Here is a 26,542-nt window from a genome sequence, read left to right on the forward strand (position 1 = left end):
GATGCCCTCCGAGGTGGCGGCGTGGGCCAAGGCCAGGGCCCGCAAGTTCTTCTCGATGAAGACGCTGCGCCGACGACTGCCCATCACCCAGTGGCTGCCGCACTACAACAAGGAGGACGCAGTGGGTGACCTGGTGGCGGGGGTCACCGTCGGCCTCACCGTCATCCCACAGTCCCTCGCCTACTCATCCGTCGCGGGCATTCCCCCACAGGTAATTACTTCAATTCTCTGCAAGGTGCCTCATTCAGCATTTTTCCACTCAGCGAATTTAATAATTTACCGGTACCTCATGTAATGCCCACGTCCATATAGAAAATGGCGGACAACATTACCATAATTTTGTATTTGTGTACTGTAAATTTGGGCCCTAGAGCTAGTCATTTTCAATGCCTTCGTGTAATTTATTAACAACCAACCTTTGATACGAGGAATAGGTGCTTCATATCAATTTAAGAATGGATTTGCTTTTTTTCTCATTTGTGCTATATTTAGAGGTTAGTAACGCTTCGTTAAACAAAATGGCAGACTACGATTTTTCAAATGACGGATGGCGTAGCATTACGCCCGTAGCAGAATTTGTAGGATTTCACGTGGCGTAATATTACGCCCATAGTGATTGTAGCGAATGCTACGCTGAATGAAATTCTTATGAAATTGCTGTAGAGAAGTGTTTATTAACACTTTATAATACAGACCGAATTGGTAGCCGATATAGCTTGTATATATATTGGCGGCGAACTGCCTGGAACGCCTCGTCGGAACTTCCTCGAGCATTCTGGAATTTCTCTGGAGAGAGACAGAAAAATTCCGGCTGGCGCCAGGATTTGAACGCGGGCTGTCCGATTGGGAATCGAACACCTATCCAACTCCAAGTTGAAGCAGATAACGCGTCACATGTTAATTAATCTGTTGAGGTAGGGTTTAGCATTTTTAATGGTGACATTTTCTTGAGTTACATGAACGATTTCACCATAACACTTTTCACTGTCCCCATTTAAATTTTCGTTTCACATTTCGCAATTATTCCTTGCTGAGAAAGTAATTACCAAATAACAGCCATAAATTCTATGCATGCTTGGGTATTATGTATGCCTATAGTAAAGAATTTCCACCCCGATCCAAAATGTTCGAAAATGGTTCCAATAAGACCATGATAAATTTAATGAGGAACAAAGATTACTCCAAAGAAAGGAAAAAATGAATTAGGTACACTTAAAAAGCTCATGTATGAGATTAATTCATGACCTTTGAAGGTCAATTCAAAACTTGCGAATTGATTCACGAAACAAAAGGATGGACTTTAATCGAATTATAACGTAAAGTAACCGCCCAAAAGGTAAAAGATAGTAGTGATATGCTTAAACCTCACATCCTAATGATTAACGCCGCCACTGTTCAAATTCCATTCCAGAGAAAAAAGCGAATAGGTAATGCCATAATTGAGATAATGCTAGGGAAAAATCAACCCCTCATCCCTCACGCTTAATGCCAAAATTAGCAAAATCCTATTCCGGAGAAAAAACGGATTGCCACGCGATGCCAGAATTGAAAAAATAATGGATGAAAATGCCAAGTTCTACCATTTTGTATGACATTGTATGACTCGATTTCGATCGCTAGAGGGGCTCTGCCCCTAACCATGAATAGGCCTGCGGCCTTTTCTGGTCAGTCTCCATAACGCAACACCGAATCCCCCTCCGTTGTTGAGATAATAATTCAAGAAGCAGTGAAATTCCAAATTATAAGTGTTCCGATCAGTCTTAAAATTGGTTTCTCGACGTATCACTTTGTCTAGATCCAAAAAATGACATTTTTGAATAAAAAAACAATTTTTTGACCCCCTAATAACTCCAAAAAATATGGAGGCAGTTGGTGACACTGTTATAGATAAAAAATTAAGGGTTTCGGCAATTTTCCCCAGTCTTTCAGACAATTTAAGAGGGGGTCGATTACATGACTTTATGTCGTATCTTGTCTCGTTCACTTCATTCATTTACATAAGTGAGTGAATGAGGAGTTGGAAGTGCGTGTAACACATTATTGGATTATAAATTGAATATTATTCATTATATCGATTCTCGAATATAACGGAAGAAGCATCAGAATTAGAGGTAAAATATCGATCAAACTTTAGGCGGTCACTTCCTTCACGTTGACCATTAACAACGCCAACCGATTTCCTTTTCAGCCCTAGCTCTGTGCCACGCATCTCTATTCTAGACCGCATGAGGGCCGAATCCCTCCCATCTTTAACATGCGCACCTTTGATTTTCCTTGAGACGAGCGAGGGTCAACCTATAACACCAGACGTGGAAACTCTGGGTGCTCTCAGATAATTCTGCTTTCGCATATCTTTCCGTTGAGCGTATAGTGTGGGGAGAATCCCTTTATTTCTGGTTGTCAACGGGTGAGTGCTCTCATGAATACCTACGTCGTCATCAGCGGATTGTTAGAATCAGCTGGTTGTAACCGGTAGCGTGCCGAGTCATCGCGTTAACGACGCTCGTAGATGGAAGACAGTGTTTAGGAAATAAGGAATTGGGACGCAATCGCTATGCATGCCCTGGGCCCAGCGCGTGCCTCCCAGAAGGCTTTGCGGGGGGTAGAGGTCGTCATTGTGGCTGTCGGCGAAAGGACGGATGGAGCGTCCTTGGAGACAGCAGTGTCCGGATGATACAGCTCCGATTGTTGTGATTCTACCTTGTGATAAACCATGTGCCCACACAACGGGAAGTGAAGTCTTCTTCCTCGTTCATCCCATCTCGCCTAAGTCTCTTTATTCATTGCGATAGCCTTCTATGGCTATCGCAAGAGGACGCATCAGTCAACTCAGGCGGCGATTTTCTATGACGATGGTATACAAAAGCTTGCTGTTAAATACGATAAATGCCTTAACCCATTATGAATCAATGTTGCTTCTAAGTAACATAAAATATTCACATCGTCAACTCTATTCAGGAAATATTTAAACAACGTGTTCTTTTGTGCTGTAAAGTTTAATGGTGAAATTTTAGCTGCCACAATAATTATGATCAAGTAGAAAAATTTCACTAAAAAAAATGTAGTTTTGAAATTTAATCTATCCCAGAAGCAACTCTGCGTTAGAAAGGGTTGATATTAACGGATACTATGAGGGAAGGTATTTTTCAGTGTGGGCTTTTATGTAAAAAAAAGTGGGCCCCATGGTATATATACAACCATTTTTAAAATTTATTATGTTACAAGAAGGTTACTAATTTTGTCTTATATTTCAAAACGGTATTTGCATAAAAAATGCGCTTAGTACATTAATTAGACCGCTATCAACATTGCCTTGTATCAAAATTTTATGAGTTCTGCCTTTTAATTTTTAATTATTTTCACATGCGTAATTATGTAATTTAGATACGTACAGGCAAGTGTTAATCAGGATCCACTCTGACTAACCTTAAAATTTGAAGTTGATAGTTCACGCAGTCCGTAACCAAAAAAGACCGGTCGAGCTGGAGATAAGTCGCGGGGTAATGGAAGGGGAATGAGGAAGGAACGAAGGGGGAAATGGCGGGCAGAACGGTCGAAATAGCGTTTAGGCGTAGAATTGGGATTCCGTACAAAAATGAATAAGTCGACTCGGCATGAAAGATCACTGAGAATCACCGCTTATTGATCCCTTGGGTATGCTTTTACTATTTTTACCTCGTTTAAGGGAATTGGAAATATTGTCATTACAATGTAAAACACGAACTACTTAAGTTAATGGGGCTGACCAGTCCTGACAAACTACCTGGGCCATAATATTTTCACCACCAGTAGATGCTAATGATGATCCCTTTTGCTGATCAAAATACGCTCAAGGAAAACTAAATTTCCGTTTAATTCGTAGTAATGATTGCAACATCTCTAAAAAACTGTACAGATAAGTAAAAAAGCTAGTTCATCGTTACTAGAGAACCAAGTTATAAGACCATCACCTTCCACTGAGCGCGAATTTTTTCAAGGAACAATGCCATTGCGTCGCAAACTTACCACCCGAAAGTCCCTGGTGAAATAGTTAAAAATTCTCATCTTTTGTGCACTTTAAAGCATGATAATTGAATGTTTTGCATTTTTGCCCGGCTCTTAAACGTACAAGAGCCCGTCTCAATGTTTATGCTCCTGCTGATAAGAACCACTACTCGAACTAAGAACTCGTTCCAGAGGAAATCTCTAATCAATTCCTGATAAGTGTGGCTTTTTTTCTTCGAATCGAATAATACTTGTCTGATCTTAGAATTTATCTCGGAGGTTGTGAAAAAATGGATTGCATTTCAAATAATAAAAGCCTTGGAAGCACGCTACGAATGGCTCAGTCAATTCACTGAGGTCACGGACGAAAGATGACAAAGAAAATATTTACCCCTTCCATGGCATTCGGAGATATCGTACCTTTGAAATCGTATCGGTTGCATATTAGGGATTGCCGGGACGAGGATTTTCAGTTCACTGTCCAACAAAACATATAGAAGGGCACTTATGTCCATGATAACGATAACACGAGCGACGGAGCACTCATACGGAGTTCGGATTTCTTGTGTTTGTTTGATCTGAATCCGATATCATCCAGTTTCCACCAAAAGATCTGAGACAAGATGGTATTCGATAATCACCCAAAATTCCGATCTGTTGAGTGTCTATGTCAACAAGAGATAATACACTTTATCGTTCCTGTAAAAAATTACAGTGATCCATTACCGGCATTTTACTGCATTATATTTATGACTGTTTTTGGACTCTGAACACCGCTATAATGGATATATCAGGGAAATGGTGACAAAATAGTCAAACATAACAAAGTTTCAGAAAATATGGACGAAACTTTTCCTCATGGTGAAACCCTTTGTGAAACATGTTCACAATCTACCATTTGGGAATTCTACCACGTTTATGTCGAGTTCTTGAGGTAAACATAAGGATATTAGTATATTAGTCCGATGTATCTACGATAGCTTTTAGGATCCGTTCTGAGGATTCAGAATATTGCCACTACTAATTGAACAAAAAAGTACTCACTGCGCATTCTATTTACCATCTGGCAGCACATACTGATGTATGTGTATTTATGACTGAAATCACTTTTGTATATGTTTAGTTTGTTTTATTTTCTTGAGTTCATTTGTTGTTTGTTTTATTTGCCTGTGAGCATGTTTGTTTTTATTTTGATTTCTTTTTGCTGATTTGATGGTGGTGGTGGCTATGGTGATGAGATATAAATAAGTGATTCTGAGAGAAAAAGCCATCTTGAAGTGAATGTGTATTAAGAAAAGATTAAAATACAGTGTGTCAAGTGATATTTTCCTTGTGTTAAATCGCTTTGATACGTTAATACTGCTACAGGAAATACGGTATAACATTATGAATTCGTGCGGATAGATATCTTGAGAAAACATGAAGGACTTATTGATGTACATGTAAAGCAAATACTGCCACAAAACCATAGATCAAGTTTAAACGAAAGGCATTACTGAACAAGAATCCAAGTTGTAGCTGAAAAATTCAACCAGACATGCCTCTGCGAGTTTAGCAATCAGTTGGCTTCTAATTGCAAACCGTATGTAATGTAAATGATACCAAATTAAACGTGTGACGAGATGAAATAAACAATCTATTTTGAGATGAAATGACACAAAAATCAGCTTTTTACGTTGATATTTTCTGATAAGAGTCTACAACCTAACAAAATTTCTCACTTCCTTTTTCTCCCATAATTTTGTAACGACTTTTTTCGAATAGGTGGTGATCGTAAAGCCCTCGCAGCGAGTCACATCTGTCCATATCTTCATAAAATGTAAACGTAACAATGAATGTTGTGTTTCAACGACACTCAATTAATTATTTTTAGTGCGAAACCCTTACGTCATATCTTCAGCTCACCTTCATGAAGACCTAAGCAGTCAAATTTTACGACTATCCTCGCACATCCACAGCTGAGGTTGAAAATTATGAAAAGAAACCGTAAAAATTTTTTCACCGATGAAAGATATCGGCACTTCAACAGGAAAAACATGACATGGTACCATCCGCAAGGGTATTTTTTCTCCAAATATTAATCAACACGATTTGCCTTTTTCAGTACGGTCTCTACGGGTCTTTCCTGGGTTGTTTCGTGTACATATTGTTCGGCAGCTGTAAAGACGTGCCGATGGGGCCTACGGCCATTGTCTCTCTGCTCACGTACCAGACGGTCCACGACATGGGACCGCAATACGCCATCCTCCTCTGCTTCCTCGGCGGCTGCGTGGAACTCCTCATGGGACTACTCGGATTGGGTAAGGGTCATTGAGCCATGAAGATATGAATCTAATTTTTAGATGACAGGATACCATAGGCAATGAATCATACTTACACTGGTTCCATTATTGCGAATGATAATGATTACTTTTGCCGGGGAATGATATTGCCCAGAGAATTGGGAAATTTGGAGCTTGAAATTCATGGTCACATAGCAGGATTTTTAGATAAAGGAACAAAGCTGGTATGATGATGGTATACCAATATAACAGCAAGCAATGGAGTAAACGATTTCCGTATACCATGCCTGGGATTAGGTTATACCCCGCTTCACAACATAGATTGTTATGTGTGTCCATACGTGCGCAGATCAAAAACGTCGTGTGAACCCCCAGCAAAAAGGTTTGCACAAAGAGGATTTATAGTTAAGAGTAGAATCCTTTGAGTTATGTATTCCCTGTGAGCGTGTCAAGATGTGTGCCTACCCTGTAGGATGTCCAACAGCAGCTGAGTTGTATGACGTGACGTAAAATAAACGGTAATGAGAAAAAGACGCTAAGGACGCGTCGGACGCAATTGAAAGTAGCACTACGGGGATTGATAGCATGAGATGAACCTATTTACGAAGTTTATTAGCAATCCGTACAGCCCTATGGAAACGCATAGCGGACAGACAAACAGACATTCTCTTTTATATATTCAGATGAACTGATAGTAATCCCATAATTCTGAAAAGGCTGAAAGCAGTTGAAGGACGACGAGAGCAAAAACGGACAAGATTTTTTTGTATTTAGCTATATTTTTAGTTTTACACATTATTAAACCATTTAATCTATGCAAGCTTGCGAAAAATTAAAATATGACCATAGATTTTGTTACACATCATTCATATTATCTCTCCATCAAACAACTTGTTTTAGTTGGTAATTAATAGGTCATAGGATTCAGTATCTCTATTAGAGACCAAAGCAACACTCCTAAGTGAAAGGTAGGTTTTTGAGGATACATAAAAAGAGGTTTTATCGTCGGTTTTTATTTACCTTTATTTCATGTGGCATACTATTCGGGGTCAATACACTAGAATCCATAAAGAAGCTGTTATACATAGGGAGTGAACGATTACCCTTCTCGATTCACAGGATAAAGAAATCTTGACTGCGAGACTCACGAAACCTTGAATATTAATAAATATGTCATTTTTTTACATTTCTCACTAAAGTGAAAAAAAGCGCCGAATCATAGCTTTTTAGTATGGTCTAAATTACAACATAAGTGACGACTTTCCACGTACCACCCCTAATCATTAGAAAAGGGTGCGCATTATAATATTAGCCACATAGAAAGAAGTTTCTTAAAAAGCTTGTCTTAATCGTTTACTTGGGAATGACGTCAGGTAGTGCGCCGTAGTCGTCACGTTTTAAAGCTAATAGACCTCGTATCCGACAACAACCGGCATAAATATCGCCGAGGGAAACACGTTTTTGGGGCACGTTTTATCGATGTTGGTCGCTTATTTCTTCTGGCAAACAATTAAATATTCCACCGCCTTAATGGATTTCTTCGGTGGGAAACACCGTCATTCCTTGTGACATACTATTAGGAGTCAATACACTAGAATTCATAAAGAAGTTATTATACACAGACAATGAATGATTAGCCTTCACGCTTTACGGGATAGAAAAAATTAACTTTCATGGCTTATGAGACCTTTTATATCAAAAATATATATTATATATTATTTTTAATTTCGTGATGCTTAAGCTAGTCGCAGTTTGTGAAATAAATTTTGTAACATGGGAATTAAGGCTTCCGTAGCGGTTGCTGAACATTCACCTTGAGTAAACGTTCACCGAAAGCTTACCATCCAAATAAAACAACATTTAAAATATAAACAACAACATCAGCACTTACATAGAAAGCTCTTTAGAAATTAATTTGCAAGACTTTATCATTATGAATGAAATTATTCATTTTCGAATGTAATTTTTAAACAGAACTTTTTTCATGAAGAGTTGGCCCATCTACGTTAATTTATACTTTTTATATGTATTCTAATTTCACTCAAATGCATTATGTTTACTAAGCGTTCATTTTAGAAATATTTTAGCTCTACTGCTATTCTAACTCACCTTGTTTCATTCTGATAGACATTTTTTCTGTCAAGAAACAACGGCAGCATCATCTTCAAGATTAAATAATTTACCATGGATAAGTGTATTTTAATTGTAGCAGAAAGTTGCTTTTGTAACTGTCACTATGACAGAACTTTAAGCTTTGAATAATATAACTAAAATCATGTTCCTCATGCATACATTATGTACCACAAGCATTCACATGTAATTGATTTTGACGCTAGCTATCTTATTTCCGCGTGCACGAAGTAAAGGAAAGTAAAATAATGCTTTCTTCGCCTAAAGGTTGCAACAGAATCTGGATTTCAGTTTTTTTTACAGTTAATTAGTTTAACTGGTAATGTTATTTCCTCTAGTCTGTTTAACATATAGCAACAAAATAGTAGTAATCCAATATGGTAATTGGTTTCTTACGCGAACCACTCACTTTCGGAGAACAATATTTGGTCGTGATTCAACACACTATATTACTTCAACATCAAACAATTTAGTGAGTTGAGAAGTATTTGTAAGTGTGAGTAATATTTATTTATTAGTATATTATAGTGTTTCAGGCCATATTTATTTATTCCTTCTTAACATGGGCTTTCAGGGAGGACCCCAAGTTACTATATTAGTTAGAAACTCCAGCAGAAATTAATTTTTTATCCCCTGACTTTTCCAGATTTTCCAAGAAGAGTATTTCTGTAGATCTGTGATTCTATCCTAAAATAACAATTTAGGGGTATATTGAATTATTCATAATCCCCGAAAATGGACCTGAAAGTTTCTCTCTCTCTCGTGCCCGACCTCCTCTAGGCTTCCTGATCGACTTCGTATCGGGTCCCGTGGCATCTGGGTTCACGTCCGCAGTGGCGCTGGTCATCGTCACGTCCCAAGTGAAGGACGTGCTGGGAATCTCAGCCTCCGGGAGCACGTTCACGGAGATGTGGGGCAGCGTGATCGAGTCCATCACGGAGACGAGGCTTTGGGACACGCTGCTAGGGTGCGCCTGCATAGCTGTGCTGCTCCTCATGAGGGTAAGCCAACCCCTGTTGCGTCAATCGCAAATCACTCACGCACGCAGCGCAGGGGGCATAAGAACTTTGGTTTTTCGTTTGAGAGAAGGCATAAAACAGCTAAAGACAGCATAAGTGGAAAAGGCACGTGATAAAGTGTGGAGAAACTCGGGAATTGACATCTACCAATTTTTCATGCTAGCATCTCTAGAAATGTGATTGTGAACGTAAAAATGATATGTGAGCATGAAAAATTGGTAGGAGTCGGCTCCTGAGTTTCTTTACGCTTTACCAACCACCTGTTTCTATCTAAAAAAACTATCTATAGATGCTGAAAAATATATCCAAATAAGACAAATACTACTTAATTTTTGACAGATTATATTAAATGATGATCAAAACATTTTGGAATATTTCAACGAGTCTAACTTGACAATAATGTAAGCATTGGTGTGGCGAGAGTTAATGCCTGAATATGTAACGTGAGGCCTGAGAAAATACTGAAATATAAGGGTACTGACTGTAATTACCGATGACTAAGCTTAAGCTTTAGGTAGATTTACGTTCTCATCGGCCAAGAAAAAGGACCAAAAGAACATATTCTATTATTAAGTGCGCCTGAGGAGTGATTTTTCTCTTTTATAACCAACGAAATCAACCACTCTAAGGCCGTTTCCGAAAGTCCAATATATTTTATCCTCACAAGGTGCGGAGGCTCTTCATTACGCCACAATTACGTCATCAATAGGAAATTCAGGTCAAAGGTGTTACTGATTAAGTAATTTTGCTGTAATGAAGAATCACGTATATGATGAATGTATGACATACTTGGTACTTGAAAAAACCTACATCTCCTTATCATCACTGTATTATAACAGTATGCCATGGGATGACTAAAGGAAATGCATTAACTCACCTGCCCACATCTGCATCCCTTTCAGCTTCTGACGATGGTGGAGATTGGACCAAAGGATGACGAAAAAAGGAGCGCCTTCCACAACTTTGTCAACAAAGCAGTGTGGCTCGTCGCGACGGCAAGGAACGCCATCTTGGTGCTCGCGTGTGGCTCCCTCGGCTATTGGTTCGCACTACGCGGGGAGCCGCCGTTCCGGCTAATCGGTGAGCACCATTTCTCCGTGCACACACCTGGGGAAAAATTGAACAGGACCTAAGGTCGTTGCGGGCCCTGGGTGGTATGCAATGGCTCTCAGCGATAATGCTTCGAAGGTGTGATTTGTGTAGACAAGTTTCCTAAAGATATTCGTCACTTAATCTTAAAAATTCCTTTTTTAACCCTGCGAAATAAAAAAAATCATTAGAGAGCAACCATAATTTCAATTTTTCCTGAAATTACAAGAGCCACCATAAATACTGGCAATATTTTAAATTTTCCTGAAATAACATGGGGGAGGGACGGCCTCTTCCCACTTAATCCGTCACTGCACAAAACATTCAAGAAATTGGATGTTACATACTTGAATTTCAATCGTTATCGATCACAGAAACAAAAATTTGTAGTTAGTACAAATTTATTAAGCTGCCATGAAGCGATGAGCCGTATTTGACGATGTATAGAAAGATCTGAAACCCTTACTAATGTAAAATAATTTGTTTCGAAAATGCGTTCCAGGTTCATAATATGACTCAAGTTCCTCTCTCCACAAGTCTAATTAACTCATTACATTACTGTGTAAACAAAAATGTCAATAAATTGCTCCGAACATTTTTATGTTTACAATCTCTCCTGTCGTCTCCTATCCTTGCCTATCACTTTAATTACGCTTCCAAGTTTTTACTTTATCAGGTCTTTCGGATAATAAAGTTCAATATATAATTCAAATATTACTCATCATAGAGGCAGCTAGAAAAACTTGTCGGAATGGAGAGATTAGTTTGGAGAGGGATATACCCCGGCAGAGGAGAGGGTGCATTTGGAGGGTTACCTTATGACTGCTTCGGCTAAATATTTCGGAATATCTGCCTCGTTATAGTTATGGCGTTCTAATACTCCAGATTTTTCACTCAATAGGTAACGATACTTTTTGTTCGAAGAAGAGACAGCGAGAATTTACACGTTAACTAGTTACTTTTCATCATAAAAGCCATCCTTAAAATCAGTATGGATAAAATTTGTAGCGACAACGTTTTTTTTTACACGTGATTTTTTGAAAAATTGTATTTTTTCAGGTTATATTCCTCCCGGATTGCCTACATTTCAACCACCTCCATTTTCGGTCATAAAGCCGGACAACACAACAGCAGGATTTGTGGAAATGGTGTCGACCTTTGGATCAGGAATGCTGGTGTTACCTCTACTTTCGCTTCTAGAAGACATCGCTATCTGCAAAGCTTTCTGTGAGTACCTAGCTTAATTTACCCTAAAAAGTATAGAATCTTAGCAGCCTTCTGCGTTGATTACTGACCGGATTCTTCATTTCTTCAAGAAGAATATGATTTCGCGAGAAAAACTTCGAAACGATTATAACTAGCAAAGAAACGAAAACCAAGGATGGACCCTGATGCTTTAAAAAAGGGTCCTCTCATGTCCTGGGCAGAATAAGTCTCGAGAGCAACCAATATTTTTTAACGACCACAAGGACGTAAAAACACCACAGCTACGACAAGATTGACTTGAATTTTGATCATGCGTGATTTTTACCGACAAAAGACTGCACGGGTCATTCAAAATTCATGTTTGTTTGAAATTTAGGTAAGTTTCTAATCCTTTTTTTTTAGACCAAATGGAATTCAATAGTACCTAGTATTAGAAAGTAGTAGTAGAAGTAGTTGTAGAAGAGTAGAGTCCATTTCAAGTGGACTTCTGTAATATTCTTCAGATCACTCTGTCTCAAATATATACTACATTAAATTACTTATTAGCCCGGTCAAAATAGACATTGACCCTTGCATAAATTCCCAACAAGCTTAAAATTTACAGAAACGTTACTAATACCACTCTTATGCAATCCTGAAAAGTCCCCATCGATCCCGTGTGTGCGAAAATTTTATTCAAGGTTAAAGGTCACAAAAATGGGTTTTTTGCATTTTTTGGCCAAACTGTTAGTTTCACGATAAAAATTGTTCAGACCTAAATTGTATATCAGGAAATTATCTACAAAATTGTCACTGTACTTTTTTTCTCTACGATTTACCATTTCTGTGAAAAGCCATTCGGGGGAGCTGTATTCTCCGTAATGTGCATGACTATATTGCTGCGCTCTAAGAACATTATTGGACAGCTCCAGCTAATTTTCGAATGGCTTTTTCACAGAAATGGTAAATCCTAGAGAAAAAAGTACAGCGACAATTTTGTAGACAATTTCCTAATTTACAATTTTGGTCCGAGCAATTTTTATTGTAAAACTAACCATTTGGTCAAAAAATGCAAAATAACAATTTTTGTGACCTTTGAAATTGAATAAAATTTTTTGCAGACACGGAATCGATGGAGACTATTCAAGATTTCATAAGAGTGTTATCCTTAATGTTCATACAAATTTTCAGCTTGTTGGAAAGTTATGTAAGGGTACCCCTATTTTTTGGGCTAATTTGACCGGGCTATATTTATTTTATTAACTTATTATTTTCTATGGTTACAATAATATTATTTCAGTAACTTCTGGCATCCAAAAAAATACGCACAGGAAAATGGTCATTACTAAAGATATTCTTCTCCGTTATGCATACAAATATAAAGTTCACTGCAAGGATATTTACTGCAAAATCATCCGACTTTTCCACTTTGTAACTTATCTACCAAATACTGCATGGCGAAGGTATGCCTACCCATTTAGCCTCAAAAAGTAGCTTACCACAACACTATATCAAAGCTCGAGTTTTTTGATAGCGTAATCGGATGATTTAATTTGATTACTAATAATTTGTACACTAAAATAACCGACATACATCTAGAGCCATGTTTGGCAGTGGGAGATAAATTCGAGGTTTACTGAAATCACCGCTGAACTCATTTCGCACAGAATCTACATTGCATTTAATTTCAATGACTTGTCACAGTCAATTTTCAAAACCCACCCTCCAATCCAAGCTTAGGATATTTTGAGAGCCTTAACAGTGATTAACTAATTAAAATATATGGAAACTAGTGCACCCATACGCAAAAATTATTTTAAAATCTATCATTAAATTAAAAATTATCATAGATTAAGAAAATATATATTATAAACATATACAATTATATAAATATTTAGCTTCACAGTGCCATTAAGTACTTCCTAGCCATGGAAATGGCCAACGTTACACGACTTAAAACTGCGATCAGAGAAAAAGGAAAAGAACAGAGTAACTACGGCAGGGAATTACGACGGAGCGTTCAATAAAATATACTTCCTGCCCCGTGATCGTCTCAATGACCGCTCAAAGACAAGAATGAGTTGCAACATGATTTCCGTCGGACCGACTTGGAAATCAGAAATCTTGTTTTTCTCCAGGGCATTAACAACAATTGGGTCAACCGAGTTTACGTCACGAAATTCCACGGAACATCAACACACGGGGTTAATTTCGTTCTCAACCTCGCCGTGCATCGCGAACGGTCGAGATGACCACTGACTGAGAGCATCGATCTTTCTCATGATCTTGAAACAAGGGAGGACGATTTCTCGCATCGAACTCAGGCAACGCCACTTAAGAGTAACCGATGCAAGGTGAAGAAGATGGCTACTGACGCCAACAAGAAGCACGGTGTTCGTAAGAAGTCGAAACTACGATCGCATAGCTGACACCATGGGATGAATTAACTTCTTAAAAGGGACAATGAACAAGACTAAGAAAATATAAAATTGGACCGTATTAACGAATCCTAAAAATTGATGGGTGGGGGAAATTCCGTAATCAGTCGCGGGCGGTGAACGAAGGCTCTAATAAAAAAGCGAGACATGAAAGACAAAATCTGTGAGTCACGCAGGGATGATTCAGCGGCAATTCAAGTCTTTCCAGGATCAAGAGAAGGTCGGGGTGAGGAGAAATATAACGTTGTCTCCATGAAACGTGACACCATAGAATTCTTATTCTTCATCCTTTAATATGGCAGGAAAATTCTAAATGCAGGGTGAAATTATACATATAGGTATGCATATAGTTTGACTACCTAAAAGTATAAAGCCCCGTTATACACACAAGAAATACAACCTTCCTCCTGAATGCGCACTACCCGCTACACACACGGGTCGCCACCCGGAAATTATACTGCCCATCCCTACATATCGAAAAAACTGCATGAATACAGGAAAAACAGTGCTAATGGGGAGGCCGATATGAGCTGTTGGGATGCATTCTAAGATGGATGCTGGAATAATTTAAAAGGCATTCACAGGATCGTACCGAGGACATGGTATTGTATAATGCAACATAAAAATTGTTCCCATCAAAGGTTACATTAATTGGTAGACCATTGATATTGATAATAAAGGAAGCAAATTCAGAGATTTCCATCCATATGACTGTGGAAGAGGAGGAAAAATTACCAAAAAAGAAAGAATATGGAATGAAGCAGTGATAAGAAAATGGAGAGGACAGGGCATGCTAAGACCATTCAAGACAAATACCAGTAGAAATACCAATTGGAAAAAGAAAGGCAATCTTCATCCCAAACTGAAGAGGGAATTCAATTTAAGAAAACAGGCCTACACTTAAAAAGAATACATGATAGACAGCACAGAATGACAAACGAGAATGACCACCTTCCATGTGAATCCACAATTGGAGAGAATAGTATGACTACTTTATCTGCACTCATTATTCCCAAAAAGAAAAATAATATCATAAATAAGGTTCTCGAATGCAAGGTGTATTTTGCCATGTCATTATACAATGCTTATACATGTTGCATCTGATAATTTTCTGGACCCTTTCAAACCCCAATTTTATTGAGGGGTATTGCAGATACAATATAAAACACAGGAAAGTAGTGAGTCAACATCTCCAAAGAAGCAACCTCAAACTTACCTTGATTCACATTTGTTGCACTACTGCTATGCACTTTGAATAACATGTAACTGATATTATAAGCAGTGACGTCATGGAAACATTAGCACCGCCAGAACGCACTTTCCTTAACTTATTTTAGAAGTGAAATATTACTGTTTTTTACAAGTTATTATTTACATTTTATTGCAATTTTTTATTTTGGTTATGAAAGTATAATAAATAAGTATAAACTATAAATTTTGAGGCAACAAAATTTGATAAAAATGATGTTTGACTATTATGTGTTTTGTTAACCAGAGACAGAACGGCATTCCGGCACGTTCTGGTACCATGACACTCCTGATTATAAGTCTTCATGAAGCTTTCATGTCTTAAGTGCCTAGAAGAGTTTACTTCACCTCTCCATGAAGTGGAATGGTCAGCGAGTTAATCATAAATGGAATGACAATAGAGTTAATCACATTGAAATAACAGCATGCATGAATCTATCTCAGAACAATGCTAGTACAGTAAAACCTCTATGTAGTGAACCTCTCTACATCGAAAACCTCTATACATCATACCAACCCTCTGGTCCCGTCAGTTTTACATGTAAATTTATAGGCAAACCTCTCTATAGTGAACCTCTTTATATCGTAAAACCTCTATATATCATAGCAACGAGACACCCCCGAGACGGCCTAACTACCTCCGCATTTCGTACCGAGACAACTAGAGACCATCAATGCAGCCGCGAATACGAACATGGAATGACATTATCAGCGATAAATGTTTCACGCTTATTTTTTTCTTATACACCTTTAATAATTTTCACGTTAACCATTAGTTTGGGCCATTTTGTTCCATATGAGAGCATGCCTAACAGTAAATAAGAAAAAGGCATCCAACTCTCCTAATCATATTAAGTGGTAGTTAATGATGATGATGACAGAAGACATTGTTTTCTCTCAAATCATGGTCAAAATCTTGCGATAGCAATCGCTTTCATTTACTTATGGCTTTATTTTCTTGTAAGTGCTTACATACAATGTTCAGTTAATAAAAGAGGCGACCAGCGCAGCTTATAATCACTTGCTGGCGAAAATATTTCAACCAACTTCTCTCCCATCCATGGAGACAGAATTACTCGACCGCATTGCTACTTCTGCTTCTAAAATGAAAATATTTCATGAATATACTGCAACTCGAAATAAATCAAATACAATTTTGCTATTATTTCATTCCCACATTTCCCGGTGTAGCACTTTCTTACTACCGCCTTGGTAATTTTTTCGATGCTTTCGTGAACGATCGTAGTTTATAATTTATTGCGCTTAACGACATATGTCTTGCCTGCGTATTTATGCTGCAAAATCTGACTCTTCCATCGGGAGTCCGGGATGTCAATTTCTAGCAATACTGACGAACATCAATCCATGCGCGACAATGTTAGGTGAAGGAGACAGCTAATTAACTGATATGCGGTAGGGCAATGAAATTTCTTACCGTCGCCGCCGCATTCTAAAGTAGTTCGCCCAGCATTCTCGCCGGGAAATCACGTCCTTTCGCAGACCTAGCATTTTTGTGTGCCCCTGACAGATTTTTTCTTCGGAACACTACTTGCATTATATTTTGGAGAGAGAGAATTCAATGAAATTTTCAAAATTGTGCTCAATTTCTTGTCTATTTTTTGCAGTAGTCACATGTTTATTTATATTTTTATAATTTTTAACAAGTCACATGCTATAAGAATGATAAATCAGTTCTCTAAAAGATATTATCAGGAGTATTTTCAATTATTGCCCATAAAATATAAAAATTACTTAATTAATCATAGGCTGATGATGGATTCGAGAAATAAAAGAAGGCTACTACTTGACATTACCACATAATTAGCTATTTCTCTAGCCATCAACGAGGGCTGGCAGAAGGAAGATGTAGCAGTGACCTTTGGAAAGCCATCATTCACCCTGACATCTATTTTAAACAACCAAGGAAAAACATAAGAAACTGTCTATCTAGGCTGCACAATTAAAACACTCAGGCAGTGAAATACCAGGATGAAGAAATTATGTTGAGAAATATAAAACTATTGTACTTTCCTCCGAACACTATTAGTAAATTGAATAATTTCTTAGGTAAAAGGCATTAACGAAAACAGCTGGTGATTTATTTATAGTGAAAATGACATTAAAAAGTGCTCATGTAATTGAAAACATTATTTCGAAAGAGTTTGAAAAAAATTTTAAGCAAAACCAATAACTAATTTATTTTCTAAAAAGGCCTCTTTAACTAGTTACTTTACCTTTGTGTAATCCTTTTCCTAATGTATAACTGTAAATATATGTTCACTCATGCATGCATATATGTTTAAATATGTATAGTTATTTAATGATTAAAAAGACAGTAGCACCTTTCATTTCCCAAGGATATGAAAAAATTGTGCCTTCCACTAAAACCTCTCTATAGTGAACCTCCATACATCAAATTGCCCAAATTTTGGTCCCCTCCATTACGATGTAAAGAGGTTTTACTGTATTTATGTGTACCACCATATTTGTGCCAAAGCCTAGTTCTTTGACGAATTATTTTTCTTGGCCCTATTTCCGGTAGAAATATGATTACTTTATGAGGGAATAATGCATGTATTCATTTTTTTACCAAAATGTTAAGAGAGAAATAGACTTTAAATGTTTCCCTTATTTTTTTAAATAAATTACGTGATCAATTTCATTCTCAGCATCCGGAAAACCAGTGGATGCAACACAAGAGATGATATCTGTTGGGCTTTGCAACATAGCCAATTCATTTGTACAAGCCTTTCCTGGATCTGGTTCACTATCAAGGAGTGCTGTAAATAACTGCAGTGGTGTCAGAACACCACTTGGAGGGCTGTACACAGGTAAAGTGTCTTATGAGATAATTAGTTTTATTAGAGTAGAATGGGCCAATGATCAATAATGCCTTCCAGGAATGCATAAGAAGTTTCTCTTCAAGGCATTTGCTTTTTGGTGAAATATTTCCTCCAACACGGTGGAAAAAGAAAAGGGTCACATTTGTCAAAAATAAATATTCACACATCAGTAGTTTTTCACTCAGAAAATTCACATCAACATGGTATTCTTATTTTTTTATTTTTAATATCCATTGACAGACACAATATATGAGCATATTTGATAAACTGGATTATATAAAACAAGAATAATTAAATTTTTAATGCATGTAAGATCCATTAGACTTTTTTCATTTCCATGACAGGGGTTGATGAGCTTCAAATCATGGTAATCAATTGGGGAGCTTTCTGTCTGCAGTATACATTAAAACAAGCCATATACATACTTCATTATTTTTTCATGCTGTAGTAAAATGGTAAAGAAGAAAAATTCATATATTTTCTCATAGAATAGAATATTTAAACAAATTATCCTATCATTATATTTATTGCCTCCAAAAACTGTAGACTGCTCAAAGGCAGACAGAAAAAAAGTTTTGAGGGGACCAGAAGTTCATTTATTAATAAAATCATTATTTAGAATCCACTTTCCTAGAGTTTAAGAGTTTTGTGTCAGTAAAAAAAAAGTAAGACACCCAAGTTTGAAGAGCTCCATATATTAATTAAAGAGATCGATTTCAATGCAGCAAAAATCACGAGAGAGACCATTCATTTCTACATTAAGTGATAAAAATTAAACCAACGCCACAGTGTTTTGAGCAGTAATTTTTTCTGAAAAAGTGCCCATTTTTTGTGCTTAAGTTCACCTTGCCCAACTTTGCAATCATAGGCATGGCACATGCACAACCATGGCTGTTGATTGCATGCAATCATCCATGCCACAACAATGGGTATGAATGGGGGGCAATAAAGGCATGGTCAGGAAACACCCAAGTTACCAACCTGCCTTGATTGTGCTATTGGAGGGGTCAAGACGCAGGCTTATTAACCCTTCAGCTGCGAGACACTGACTGCATTGATGACTTTTAACCAATATGGGAAAAAATAAACAAATTCCCTAGGTTTTTGGCACCACATTGAGCAGAAAATGATGGACAAACTTCATATTATATTTTTTAGCAGATTTTGGCGATTCAAATAATTTCACATAAAATTACAAAAATTAATCATCAAAAATTCCATTTGCTCCTTAGTGGGTGGGATCATCCTTGCAGGCCATTGGGAAAAGGATTGGGAGAGGATTACAGTTAAAGTGTGTTTTGGAACAGTATTCCAATTTCAATTATGTATGTCTTTATTTGTGTTGTATTTTGGCAGTGCCTCATCATAGGTTGCTGTTACCTATTATGGAAGGTGGCACCATCTTGAGAATTTTTTTGGAAAAAATCAGTCTATACTTGGCAGTTAATATGTGTGGTTGTCATTTTCCCCTATGAGTCGAACAAGTCCAGCAACACCTCGAATCTGCTAACAATAAAATGTTTTTTTTACCTGCTTTGCCCCTTTTGGCTGAAAAAGGCTCCTGCCTCTTTGAGAAATTTTCCTGCACTGAGAGAAAGACTGGTGATCTAACTACTGCAGCTGAAGGGTGAAATAATACAGCCTAACTCACTCAATCAGTGATCCAAACCTTGGATTGGTTTGGCTTTGTGAGCTCACCTTTGACATGGGGATGGGAATTTCACACTTTCAGGGAAGAGATGCCTATTCCTTTCCTATGCCCCTTGACATCCGGGGATTTTTTTTGAAGTGCCCAAAGGCTACGACCATGGTTTAAGCCTCAAACCCTTTTGATCAAAAATGCCAACTAAGCTACCATATCAGTGGCTTAGCCAGAGGGGATTTCCAGGGGGTCCACCCCCGGAAATATAAAAATACAATTACTTTCCTTCATAAAAGAAAACAAAATATTGAAAAACCTGTGAATTTACCAAAGATTTATTTGACAAATGAAGGTTTTTTGATTATGAAAAGTGTTTTAAAATTAGTTTAAAACCCTCTACTTTAGTAGTACCCTGTTTTCAAAAACTCTTCCTCCTAGTTTTGGACCCCCTCTGGAACAAAATTCCTGGCTCTCTCATTGCACCACATCCCCAAACTATGTAACACACAGAATATGATTCTAATGCTTGTTCACCACTTATTTATGGGGGAATTTATTTTTCAACTTGTTCACCACCTTGTTTTACAGGGCTCCTGGTGATCGTTGCACTTGTTTTCTTCACCCCATATTTCTACTACATTCCAAAAGCCACTCTGGCAGGAGTCATAATTGCAGCGGTTGTGTTCATGGTGGAGGTGAGAGTGGTGAAGCCAATGTGGAGGACAAAAAGTGAGTGGCATGAGACTTCTGCTATATTTAATAGGAAATTACCTAATCCCCAAATATAAATTTCTGCATGGTTAACAAATGTACTGAGGTCACAGCATATAGAGTTTCAAATAAGAGCAACCAATCTTTGGCTCATTGTTATTTCATTTCTGATAAAATAAAACAAACAATAATATGTAAAATTTTAGCGACAGGACCTCAAGCCAGGAAATGTCTTACAGAAGAAGGTGCTCAGTGGCATAGCCAGGGGAGGGGTCCAGGGGGTCCGGACACCCCCTCCCCCCAAAATATAAAAACACAATTATTTTCGATTTGATGCTTTCCCGGCGAATGATGTGAGTAAACGTCTCTCGGGTTTCCCACCGGGTTAAAGGCTTCATAATGGCCGACGTTTCGAGCTCCGACTCGGCGCTCATCATCAGGGCTACTGGATGCTGTGATGCGGGAATGGGCCTGCTTATATGCTGCCCTTCTCCGGTCAGGTTCCTCGGGATTGGCTGGTAGTTTCCCGCCTGGTGGGGTTGACTCTGGATTGGTCTGTCCGTCGTATCGTCCTTTCCCTGTATTCGGTCAGTTTTTTCAGAGCGGGTTTCCAAGTGCTGCTAAGGGAATACCCTGAATCGCGATTAAAGTTCTTCCTCTCCAGTTTAATTTCGATGGCCTCTTTGGTGAGACGGTCCCAAAAACTTTTGGCATGACAAAGTATCTCTGTTTTTTCAAATTGAATTTTATGGTCGTGTTCGACACTATGCTCAGCAATGGCAGATTTTTCTAGCTGATCAAGCCTCAGATGCCGCTTATGTTCTTTAAGCCTGGTTTCGATGGTGCGGCCAGTTTCTCCAATGTATGCCTCACCGCACTCACAGGGGACACGGTAGACACCAGGAATCTTGAGACCGGCTGGGTCCTTCGCTCGTACCAGCTGTTAACAGTGAACAACAACGAAGTGAACAGATACAGAGCACATCAATTGAAATGCTCTGCTGGTGGGACGTGTGTTGGCTTTCTCCGCCTCCGCACGTGGCTAATATCCACTTCCGAGTCTTCCGATCACGTACATGACCTTCAGCAAGCTTCCCTCTTTTGACCAGTGTGCGCCATTTGAAAATAGGTAGCAGTACATATTTGAACGGAAGTTATGGCACGAAAACCACTCTCTATTTTTCTTTCTTATTTTATTGGCCGATTCTGACGACGTTCATGAAAATCAGGCCTACATTGAATGTGTCCAAAGAGTTTCTCCTAAAATCAAAGCACTCTTTAAGAAACTTATTTTATCTTTCAGCATGCATGAATAAAAGGGATAGTTATGCAATTATTTAAAAAATAATTTCTCACTATAATATTGATGGTACCCTCAATTTAACCACAGTGTCATTGGCCTAAATTGTGAACTCATTCTGATTCCAGGCAGGGATGAATGACTTAGGTTTAACAATCAGAATTCGATGTACCATTATATGAAGTGTGTGCCATCATTTTTACCTATTAATATGGTGCAAAAAATAAAATGATTTTCAAGAAACATACATTATTTACTGTAGTTTTCGATAATGACAAATCTGAAGTGGGAGAAGATTTACTTCGAAATAACCAAGCTTAATTTTTTAAGGGCTGTTTTTATGAGTCTCAACTTATGATGGGGAATATCTGCAACTTCATTAAAAAAGGGACTTCATTATAACACGGTTTCGTTTGGAAGCCTCAAGAATTCATAAGAAATTTTTATTAGTTTTCTTATTTCTTCCCACCAGAGAGTGATTTAATACCTGGAATAGGAACCTTCATCAGCTGCCTAGCATTCAGAATAGAAATTGGAGTGCTGGTTGGTGTGGCTATCAACGTTGTATCTATCTTGTATCAGGCTGCAAGACCAAATATTGATGTTGAGAAATTAACGGTAAGAAATTATAACAATTAGAAACTGGATACAAATAAAAATTTATAATTACGTATTAGGATAATCAATGACAAAGAGGCCAAAAATAATCCATCCAGGTCCATGAATCAGAGAAGTTAAAATACCTCATGTAAATAAACTGAAAGCTCAAATAAATAAAAATATATTCTTACAAATGACTCCTATGATGAATTCAAAGCTGTATTTATACACTGAATTTTATAATTTTGTAATAAGAGAATGTTAGTCGCTAAATTTTAATTTGCTATAAAAACGCCTTGTGAAAATTAAGTGTACTTTTGAGAAGACTTTATAGCATAATTCATGATAAGCATCTCAATATGGTTTCATGGGAGGTAAAAAAAATCCTGAAAACTATTTATTATACAGCCAACATAACCAACAAATCTGAGTGATGCACCTTACTCCCAAATAACATTTGTAGGTGCATTTATAATTAGAGATAAGATGGAATGATAAAGTTAAACGGAGGACATTTTAATGCCTACAACATTACTCAACTATTTTCTACTCACTGATCACAATAGAGCCATTTTTTTCTTCCCTAAAATCAGACTCGTAAGGGTGTGGACTACCTCATGGTTACCCCAGATCGTTGCCTTATCTTCCCATCAACAGCCTATGTTCGAAACCTGGTGACAAAGCATGGTGTGAAACAGGGGGTTCCTGTGGTAATTGACTGCTCTCACATTTATGGAGCAGATTTCACCACAGCCGGAGTAAGTAAAAGTCAAAGTTATTTTAAAAATGATGTAATTTTTCCTTCAAAAAATGCTTTCACTGATTTACACAATAATCCAAGCATTAGCTGAAACAAATGTATTTCAATATGAAATTTAATGAATGAGATATGTAATGTGGATGCAAATTTGAAAAAAATCATTTCAAAAGGTGAATACCACTTTATTCTTGATTCTAATTGTCTAAAATTTAAACTTAATTGACAGATATATCCTACTTTAATAAGTGACAAACAATATCCTTAAAATGGCAGTTAAATACATATCACAGTTGCCTGCCCTAAGGAAATATTAGAAAGGCTTAGAATGTTGAAGTTTTAAGGCTTGCAAATATTTCCAAAAAAGGATGGATATTTTCAAATCATATCCATATTTTTATACAGGTTGTCTCCAACATGACAGAAGACTTCATCAGGCGAGATCAGCCTCTTCTATTCTTCAATTTAAAGCCTGGGGTTGTTGAAGTATTTGAGGGATTGCAGCCAAAAGGATTGGTAGTCTACTACTCTGAGGATGATCTAGACACTATTCTTAAAGGTAAAACATATTCCCCACTGAAAATTGGTCTTTGGTGCTCAACATAAATATAATATTCCCAAAATAAATACATATTTATGGCCAAATATTATTCATAAAATTTCAAGTAATAATTGGATAGCAGCAATGTCAGCTGCTTCTCTTTACCATTCACTTTCCTTGCTCACTAAAAAGTACAGCATTGGGAAATTATTTCACTCAAATGCTACGCAGCTGAAGGACCTAAGTCGTAGGACGTTATTTATCATTAGTTAATGTAGTCTCTGAAGTTGATATTGCCCATGCTGCAGCCTTACAGCTTGGAACTTGTTCCTTTAATGACATAACAAATTAAAAAAAGCAACTACCATACAGTTTTACCTGTTACTTGTCCAGCACAGCTGTCGAGACTTTTAATCTTTCTCTGCAAAGTTTTAAACTAATTGTGCATTAAGAAGTATTATTTTATTCTACTTCTCTTTATTCCAACACTGTTTACTTTAAAAAAATACTAATGTGTATGAGAAATGCGCTGTTTGATATGCCACAGCAGCTGAGTAGCGGGTAGTTGTTGTATGCTCGCTCGGAGTAGATTTATCTTATTAAAGCAATGGTTGAAATCAGCAGGGGGAATATTCTGAAGATGAAAAAATATTTCTAACAAAAAGATAAAAGACATAAGTAGTTTAAAAATGTGAAGAAAATTTCCAGGACATCACAATAATTGCAGAAATACGGTTATAATCGAAAATACAATCAATGATTACATTATGGGTATCTGGCATAATTTCTTTGAGCCTCATCAATCTTTTTGAAGACCAAATGGAAAAGCTCAAATAAGAAAACATTGAAACATATGTAATTGGAAATTGCAATTTACATATATCTCTGAGAGATGTGAGGTAGAAATGTAATAATTTATGAAATTATGCCAGGTGCCCATTATATGGCCGTTAATATTGTGTGGTTATTGCAATTTTTTGAGGATATTCCATCACCTATTTAATATGTATGCATATATCTTTTACCTTATTGAAGAGGTTACAAATAACAAACATTCTTTATCTGGACCACCTTGTACTGCATTGGGATGGTGGGTGAATCACCATATCACCGCATATGGTACATGAGCTCTTTCAGCCCACAAGGCCCCCTGAACCAACCCAAAAACCAACGTACCATAAGGCCTAGATCAATTCATGTTGGATTTAACCCCCCCTTCTACTCTCACAAAAGCAGTTCTTTACTTGGCCGGGGTGCATAGGCAAGGGTCACGGGGGCATATGCCCCCTCCAGACCCTTAAAAAATATGGAAGATTTTTAATGCGGTCCCATCATCATTGCATTCGTTTTGTATTATGAGGTATCCTTGTGCCCCCCCAGAACAAAATCCTGGAAATGGCCCAGCTTGTGCCCCTCCCAGAAAGAAATCCTGGATCCACCCCTGCTGTGGTGTTTTCATCTTTCTTGATTGCAGTTATATGCTCTAGTTCTCAGCTACAAATATTTAGTCAGAATTTGTAGTACTACCGTTGAAAACTAACAGAGAAAAGGCACATTCATACTTGTTGATGTATGTGTACATGATTACTATTGCTATTATTATTATTATTATATTAAATTTATTTTTGTTTTTATTTATTTCTCTCTTGCTGCTGATGCCCAATGAATCGTATTGGCATTGATCTTTGTTTTGATATTGCCATTCTATTCATGCATCCTCTATCAAGATGAATGATAAAATATATTTTGCCAATAAAGAATTCCAGAGCTAGGTACTCATTAAAAAATAGATACAAACTTGTGAAGGACTTACATCCGATTGTTTATGACTAAGCTTAATTTAGACCAGGAGTGAAGCATGCAACAATCATTTTCATGGGCAACTATACTAGAGCTGCACTGATTAAACCAGTGATTTCAGCCCAAAGGTTGTTGGAATGGCTATATAAGAATGGAGCTAACCCAAGGCACCCTAAACTTAGACATATATGGGCATGTAAAATTCACAAATTCTGCACAAAAGGGTTGAGTTCCTTCCAAGGGCCACCATACTTTTCCTTTTATTTATTCCTGAACTATATTTCTCATGTAATCACTCTCTTATGATATGACCTATCCATTTCTGGTTACAGTTCCTCTCTCCTCCAATGTTCGGCACCTACACCTCATTTTTCACCTTATCTGCTCAATTACGTACCAATGAATTATACTATAGCATATAGGATATTTCATTTTCATATTTAAAAGTTATTTAATTGCATTAAATAAGAGATGTTTACAGACCTAGATGCCAAGTTTTCCCAACGTTTTACCAAAATCATAAATCAAAGCCTAAATTGAAAATTTAACATAATTTCAGTGATTTTCTTAGAACTTGAGCAAATATTTTATTTAATGACTCCCTTGATCTGTTTCAGAACGATTTGGTGTGGCAACTGTATGAAAGTTCATCAAAATTTGGAGAATGTTCACAGTGCTGAAATATGTTCCTTAGTTGTTTTTCCAGCAAAGTCTACAATTCTGTAGGATGTTTTGCACTCTTCAGCAATAGGAATGCCATCCAAACAGTGAAGAGTGGTGAGGATGCTTTTGAATGAAGACTCCACGAGAACAAATGAATGATCAACAATCAAGTTACCTGACATAATGCTGAAAAGAAGTCTATCAAGAACTTAAGTTATGCCAGTGCATCACTAAAATAATATCTGTGTTCATCGCTGAAGTTAGCAAGGAATATAACAGTGAATCAATGTATCTAAAGGATATGGAGACC

General features: G+C 37.4%; 1 protein-coding gene across 1 annotated transcript; it reads left to right on the plus strand.

Annotated features, from left to right (window-relative positions):
• LOC124161287 (sodium-independent sulfate anion transporter-like) lies at positions 1-26,220 on the plus strand. The gene is made up of 11 exons (XM_046537590.1): positions 1-211; positions 6,089-6,284; positions 9,177-9,397; positions 10,318-10,495; positions 11,564-11,731; positions 18,045-18,206; positions 20,449-20,589; positions 22,344-22,489; positions 23,065-23,229; positions 23,634-23,787; positions 26,187-26,220. Exons 1-11 carry the CDS (start codon positions 2-4, stop codon positions 26,210-26,212), a joined length of 1,767 nt encoding a protein of 588 aa, XP_046393546.1. The 5' UTR covers position 1; the 3' UTR covers positions 26,213-26,220.
• Positions 26,221-26,542: the final 322 nt, after the last annotated feature.

The sequence above is a fragment of the Ischnura elegans genome, chromosome 1 (assembly GCF_921293095.1).
Source record: "Ischnura elegans chromosome 1, ioIscEleg1.1, whole genome shotgun sequence".
Lineage (NCBI taxonomy): Eukaryota > Metazoa > Arthropoda > Insecta > Odonata > Coenagrionidae > Ischnura > Ischnura elegans.